At 47.6% G+C, this 7,839-nt stretch overlaps 1 protein-coding gene across 2 annotated transcripts in view; it reads right to left on the reverse strand.

The window, feature by feature from the left end:
* Positions 1–1,079, reverse strand: part of CHST13 (carbohydrate sulfotransferase 13) — a 29,888-nt gene extending 28,809 nt beyond the window's left edge. Inside the window, exon 1 of one of the 2 annotated variants that reach the window (XM_085590496.1) lies at positions 910–1,079. Coding sequence is in view for 1 of the 2 variants with exons in the window: in XM_021531926.3 (XP_021387601.1) it covers positions 6–99 (94 nt within the window). In the remaining variant the exon portion in view is untranslated. Of the gene's footprint in view, positions 1–5; positions 146–909 lie in introns of those variants that run through there. The other variant, XM_021531926.3, reaches the window with a different exon arrangement.
* Between the last annotated feature and the right edge of the window lie 6,760 nt (positions 1,080–7,839).

The following is a 7,839-nucleotide window of genomic DNA, read 5'->3' on the forward strand; positions in this document are numbered from 1 at the left end:
CCCACCTGGGCTGAGGCTGCTCTGGAAGTAGAAGAGGACGAGCAGGAGCGAGCCGAGGCCGGCGGCCAGCGCCAGGCGCGGCGCCCGGCTCCGCCGCATCCTCGGCCGCGGCTGGCGGCGCAGCGCAGCGCCCGCGGCCCCGGCCCGGCCCGCCGAGCCCCGCCGGGCGCCGCCGCCGCCCCGCCCCGCGCCCGCGGCCCCGCAGGAAGTGACACGGGGCGGCTCGGCCGCCGCCACGGGAACTTCGCCCCCCGAGAGCCCCGGAGCCGGCAGCGGCTCGGCCCGGCCGGCCGCGGGGGGTTTGCTCGCCCCGTGCCGTGCCCGCGCCCCGCCGGCGCTCCGGAGCGCGCACTTCCCTGCCCAGCTCCCGTCTCGGCTCTGGGACTCCCCCAGGGGAAAAGGGAGCCGCTGATGCGGTGGCAGGGTCGGGAGTTTCCTGGTGGCTTTCCTCTGCACGGTCAGCACTTTGGAAGCATCGCAAAGTTTCGTGGCCTTAAAATACACGTGGCCTTGAAATACACCTCTTCCTTTTTTTTTAATATACTGTTGGCTACCCCCGGCCCTGCAGTCTTTTACTGAAAGCAATAACGCTTCTGACTAATTCCACCTCAAGCAATAAATTTCTGTAGAAGGAGGACATAATTTTCTATTACTCCCGGCATGCTTTCGGAAAGTGAGAGCACAAAGTTCTCTTACTGCATGTTCTATCCCCCAGGCTCCACAATCACAGGCAGAACCAGCCCAGAGCTTTTTGTTGCCCCAGTTCTGAAATAGCAGCAACGCTTTTCACCCAGCTCTCTAAAACACTCAAGATCTACTCAAGGGCCACCTGCCAAATTAGCCAGATCAAGAGCTGGATTCTACTGACAACACCCATTCACTGCTTCTCTTCAGCCCCAGCGCACTTACCTTTAAGAAAAAGAGGACAGTTCAAGGAGGAGCCACAGGGAATGACAAAGAAAGCCTGGCTATGTGCAGATGCTGGGCTTCATTCTACTCTCATTTAGGAAAGAGGAAACCAGGAGGAGAATTTCATTGTAATGAAGGAAGCTGGAATGAAATAAGAACACACACAGCATCTTGCAGGCTGTGTTGGGCTACGACCATGGAATTAAACAGCTCTTTGATGTCCCTGTTGGATGGTCTAGAGAGGGGCAACAGAAATGAGACCACAACTGGGACCCTACCACCCCTCCTTGCGAGGGCACACCAGTGTGAGCAGCTGGAAGGAACCTTGGCAGCAGAGCTTTGTGCCTGTTTGATCGCTGAGGGAGGGACTGTGACCCCAAGCACCAGACAGTGCCAGGGCAGCGCTGCTGCTGGCAATGGTTGCGCACATGCAGCCTGCTCTCTGTTGCAAATGGTGCAGTAATTTTGGCCCCTTGATGAGTATGGAAAGACTTGGGGTTTTCCTCACATGTAAAGATGGGCTGGTAGACCTCGGGGGCAGCAAAAGGGATGTCTGGGACTGAAGACATATCCAACCTGTGCAGTGGCAACCCCCTTGGAGTAGCTTTTAGGAGCTGGAGGCTGTACTCAAGACTGTTGCTGAATTTTTCATTATTTGTATCTCCCAGTACTGAAACACCAGAGAATCTAGCCCAAGGCCCATTGAAGAGCTAGGGACGATAATCATCCATTTAGCCCAGTTTCTCTAGGTTCAGCAGGAAGAATAAAAATGGTAGAAATAAGCAAACTTCACCCATAGTTGGAAATTCACGTTAAAAAAAATACAGTAAAGATCCCAGTAGAAACTCATGCATTGAGTAGGACCTGTTGAGTCCTGCTGCCTGCTGTCTGTATTTCATCCCCGAGGGCAGGGCCAGGGCCATCTGTGAGCACATCACATATGCGAGGCTGGTCCTCAGCAGCCCGAGGTGAATGTGCTGTTCAGATCCATGGGGCTAAAAATGGAAGCACATCATGAGGATTTCACAGGATTCCTATCTGGACTCAGCTGCAAATGCTCCCTTTTTCAAAGGACAAACCCCTTTCAGAAAGAGTTTCTCTTTTAGAAGGACAAACCCATTTTCTGGGGGAAGAGGTACATTTTGGTAAGAGCTGACTGCTGGCAATGGCACCAGCTGCTGGGAGGTCAGGTCTTTGCTGTTGTCTGTTCCTGAGCGAGTGACAGACCTCCCTGATCACACATGCTGCTCTCTTGTCCCAACCCCCTTCCATTCCAAAAAGAGCAACCCCAGCCCATTAAGGCAGACAACAGTGACCAGTGCTTGCTTGAGAAGATCACTGCAGATATACAGGATGGCACAAGATGAAGCTGTCAGAGTCTCAGATTATGATCCCAAGCCTATTTATAATGGAATCATCAGATTCAGACTGCTTTGGAGAAGCCCTGCTCTCCCTCCCCAAGCCCCAGTGGTGGCTGGAGAACAGCAGGTGCACAAAGCACACACAAAAATAAAATTGCTCAGCAGCACATGTGAAATAAATGTGGCAAGCACTGATGCCTGGTGTCTTAATCTGTTGCTTTGCCAGGTCAACTGGAAGAACTGAGAAATGAGTATTTGCTGTAGAATGGCAATAGCTCCTTCCCTGACAGGCTGTGAACTCCCTGTGGAAGGCCCACCCTGTTCCCTGTCTCCAGAGTGCCTCCCACTGTGAGGTTCAGAGCATGGCTGGAGCTATTTATGATTATTAAAACAATACTGGTAACCAAAAATAATGATCAAAAGGTGCTAAAAATGTGCCGTGGAGGGAAATTATTTGTTACTGCCAAGGTCTGAACTGCAGCTGGCTTGTAGGTGAAGAGGAAGTGCTGCTTGTCTGCGGAATGATGCGGTGCCTTTGATGCAGTGCACGCTTGATTCCCTCCCTGCTCATTAGCAGTGCTCGTTACTGTCTTCTCAGCAGGTTTCTGCCACATGCTTTGCTTTTTCCCAGGACCTTGGTGCCACCGAGTGAGATTAACCCCGAGCTTTGGTCTGATGACCATGTTGAATAGAAATTAAACAGCGTCTAGTTTCTGCTGGAAACTGAGGAATCTGTTGTACTCCTCCCTGAGGCCCAGTTGTCCAGCCACTGTAGAAAAGCCTTTCTAGAGGATATTTTGACTTTGCAGCCAGTTGTTTAATTCTGGAGCCACAGAAGCAGTTTTCCCTGGCCTCCTGCAGCTGAGATTCCCATCTGCTGGTGGCCCTGGTGCACTCACAGTGCTGCCACTGCCCAGGTGTCACTGAGTGAAGGCTTGGGTGGGGATGTGGGCAATGACACTGGTGCAGCACAGGCTTTCCTCAGAGACCAGCAGCTGGGAGGTGCTCCAGGAATGACCATGGGTCATCTCCTCTCTGTTTCCTAACAACTACATCACCCTGCCTCTGGGATTTCCATGGACCCCTGTGTATCCTGATACTCAATGCTGTGTTTTAAATTTTATGGAATCACTGTAACACACTGGCTGAGAGGGACCTTGCACAGCCTCAGCCTATCCCTGCTTGAGCTTGTTCTATAAGTTTCCCCAAGATGGACACTGAAGATCTTGCCAAGCAATCCTTTCCAGATTTACAAACCCTCTAAATTTTTTCCTAACACCTTATCTGAACCATCCTCATCAAAACAGGAACCCATAGCATTTTGTCCTGAAAGATAAGCAAAATGCCTGGTTCTGTCACTTTTTTTATTAAACGAAAAAGTCATTGCTTCTGAGAGCACCAAGCTGCAGTACTTCCTTTTCTCAAGCAGTGCATTGATTTTCCATCATTTCCTGTAGCCCTTTGCACCTGCAGAATGTGACTTTTCAAATATTATTTCATAAATGCACTAGTGTTTATGCTCACTTTGCACTGATATACAAGAGTCTTACTTCACAGCAGCAGAGAACCATGCTGGGGTGGACTATTCACCATCAAGTGATGGACTAAATATTAGTAAGGTCAGTATACAAAAGACACAGATTGGATTAAAGGTAAAAATTACATTAAATAGCCCTGGAGAGGTAACTGGAGGATTACTATTTACATAGAATATAACAAGATGATTTGTGCATATTTTTAAAATCTGCAGCTAGATTTTGTCACTTGTTCATATAAAGTAGCACTGATGCCTTGGGAAATCTCCTTGGTCTCAGAAGGACAGGGCATGGAAACAACAGAATCCAACCCCAAAGACATTCCACACCCTGAGGAACCCCACTGATGTGGTGGATATGAGACTGTACATTGCCTAAAGTTAATCAGATTCTTATACCTCATCAGAAACAAAGTACAAGGGTTAGAATGGTTTACATAGCACCTGATTCTGAGCAGTCAGTATTGTAACCTGGCTAAATTCCACAGCTTGTCAACCTTTCTGCTACCCCCTCACCATGTAAAAAAGAAAAAGCTAATGACCTCCCAGGGACCCTTTTACAATTATCTCCTCATCTCCTTGGAAATCTTCCTAAAGACCTAAAAGGAGGAACTAAAAGCTGAGCTGTCTCTTCTCATTTCGGCATGCTGGCCTCTGTCAAAATATATTTCAAGGAAACACTCCTTTAACTTTATTTCAGCCACAATTTTTTCCTTTAAAATCATCAGTGGTGATGGAAGCAAACCAAATTACAGGCTCCAAGGACAACCCTCTGCCTGCATCTACTGGAAATGCTGTTGGTAGGAAGGAAACTCCCATTAAACTTTTTATTCAGTGGTGTCAGCTAGGGACTATTGTCTTTTGTACCAGGCATTTATATTTCATTAGTTTATATTCTGTTCCCAGCTGGGAGCTTGCTTTCTGCTGATGTCTGATTGAGGGGCTCTCCTGAGGAAGGGATGTGATTTACAGATACACACTGGAAAGCCAACTGACCTTGGCACAATGATGGCAGTGGTGCAGTATTGTAAAATGCAGATGAACCCAGTGGGAAGAAATGATGATGTCCAACTCCAGTTCAGAAGGCTGAATTATTTCTTTATTATAACTATGATATAATACATTAATCTACTATATAAAGAAAGATACTAAAACTACATACCTACTTTTATAACTACCATATCTAACTCACAATTCGTGACCTTCTCATGAGAGTCCAGCCTCATGTGGGTTGGATTGGCCACCAGGCTCAGACAATCCTCACCAGAATCCAATCAAGCACTCACTCCAAACACATTCCACATAGGAAAAACAAGGAGCAGAAATAGAAGTTGTTTTCTCTTTCTTTCTCTCTGTGCACCTCTATAAAAAATCCCGAGAGAGAGAGAGAAATGTGCTTGCCACAGTGCAGTTCCTTCAATAGCAAACCTGTCAAGCTTCCCATGAGGAGGATGGTCAGAGTTTGCCTCCTGTTTCTTGCACAGCCAGGGAAGAAAGCCACAGCTTTTCTCCCTGCTGCCCAAAGCAACAGGTTGGCTCTGCCCTGCACCTCTGTACCAGCTGTGGTCAGGGTTGTACAAAGAGAAGGTGATGGCCGAGATGGGAACCAGCCAAGGAACTCTTATCCCAAGGAAACCCATCAAATATCTGCAGAAAAACCCCACCAGGGTCGTGCCCATCGTGTGGCAGAGCACAGCAGCTCAATGCACAGCTGCTCTGGCTTGCAAGGGAACACAACTCGGAGGAGATGGAGGGAAGGAATTCTTCTGCTGTGTCACCCAGATCTCCTGTGACTGAGGCTTTGCACAGAACAGGGACTCTCACATTCACTGCTTGTTCTTACCGCCTGATTATGGTGGCTGGGAATGAGGAATTAGAGCCTTTCAAGCACATAACCCCTTGCATTTCAAGTGTCCTCTGGAGGTGGGAATTTTTCCTTCTTGCTCCTTAAGCTGTTGCTCCCTCCAAAGAAGAACTATAACTGCCATATCACAAGGGCTCTGAAGCAGAGGGTAAAAACTCCTGAAACAAGACCCATAGGATTTTGCCTGGCTCACAAACACCCAGTTCAGACCAGGTACATTATCAGACTTTTTATAGGACCCAAATTACCTTCTCTTGCAGGTTTCTCAATATTTGTGGTCACGAGTAGTCACTATTTCATAAAAATATCTTCTGTCTTATTCATACCTTATACTGCAAATCTCAGCAAATAACACCAATTCCTGTCTTGGGAAAAAAAAATAAAAAAAAAATCCCTATCGTTATATACCCAAATTCCTCAGGGTAGGATGGTCTCTCCAGGGCCCAAGCCTGTAATTTTTGAATCAATGGAAAATCCTGACTGCATCCTATGCCTTGCTGCTTCACCTCACAGTGTGACACAGCAATATTTAAATCCCTGGGGGGATTATGAGAGCTGCACTACTGCCCAAATTTGGGGTTAAAAACAGGTCATGGCTAGTGTTCTGCAAATAAATGCTTAATTTGACTGCTTTCTGCATCTGGGGGGAACACACTATAGGGGTCTGCATTACTGGGTAGCCCTAAACCTCACAGAAATTCACCATGACCTGGTTAGGGTCTTTGGGAATCCAATGTTGGCAGCTCTGTTAAGCCTCTGTCTGCATTCAGGTATTCTCGGACCTCCCCAGCAAAACCAGGGGAGATGGGAACAACATCTGCACCACCACATGCTGACCTTGCTCCCACAGTTCCAGCATGTCAGAGGAAGAAATTCTCTTCTTGGAGGAACAGTTTTCATTCAAAATAGTCTCAAAATGGGGAAAGAGAGGCTTGGAGATGCCATCAAGAAACATCTCCATATTTCAGAGCACCGTGCTTTCAACCATTTGGCTGAAGCTGATGATGGGGAAGGAAAAGACAGAGCTTGCCCATGCAGACACACTGCCTTTGTGATGGATTTGCAACCAGGATTGTTAGATCAAAGCCTGTAATGGAAAGGCCAGATCTTTGGCTGCTCTAAGCATTTGCTCAGAGACTGCATTCATTTTTATCCCAGCTGAGGGGCCATGGCCAGGAGACATGTATTTGATAGAAAGAACTTTATTAACAGAATGCTTTTATACTTTCACAAGAAGTATAAATCAGATTATTCTAAACTGGCCTTTATTTGCTTGAAAGCACATAACTCAGCAGCACAGACAAGGCTGGTATCTCAGGAGCAGAGCAGTTAGCAAAGAGTGCTCAGAAATCCCACTGGAAAATTGTGTTTCCTGGACTTCAGTTGATTTACACTGACTGTTCATGACTGGAATCCTGGGACCAAAGACTCTGGTCTTGGAATCTTCTTCATCCCATCAGCTACAGCCAAGAAACAGCATGAGAGAGACCTTAGTTTTAGTACCTCGTTTGGAGAGTCCCCTTCTGAGCACAGCAGCACTGAGCATAAGATTGTGACCTGGGTGTTGCATTCTATAACTTCCCAGATCTGAGCAAAGGCAGGTTTGTCCCTGAGAGTGGAGTGAGGGGGTGTTTTGTGGGGATAAATGCTTGTGGCCAAGGGAAGCATCTTCCCAGCCTGGCAGGGCACTGCTAGCGCTCACATTGCTGCTACAATGCACACATCCATCTGAGCTGGCTCCAAAGGGAAGGGGAAAAGCCCACACTGTAAATAGCAAGTATAAATTGCCATCAGTGGTCAGAACAGCACTATAGAAATCTCCTCAACCACAGAATAAACATGCTGAGAAACTTCTCTTTCTCCTTAAAACCCTGTGTTATTCGCAGGGACCGAGATCCCGTTTATTCTCATCCCTCTTACTTCAGGGGAGCTTGAGCAGGTCTGTCCTTTGTCCCCTCAGCACCCCATGTCCTGACAGCATAACCAGGCCATCCTGAGATACTGACACTGATGACTCTTTCTACAACGAAGCAGGCTGGCCCTGGGGAAAGAGGAACATGAACAAAGACAACAGTATGGAATGACATTTTCAAAGAAACCTGTGTGACTTAGGTCCTGTCCTCACTGACCATGTCTACTTGAGGTTTTAGGTTCTTAAATCCCTTTAGTAC

This window comes from Lonchura striata, chromosome 12 (genome assembly GCF_050655825.1).
Source record: "Lonchura striata isolate lonStrDom1 chromosome 12, ASM5065582v1, whole genome shotgun sequence".
Taxonomy (NCBI): Eukaryota; Metazoa; Chordata; class Aves; order Passeriformes; family Estrildidae; genus Lonchura; species Lonchura striata.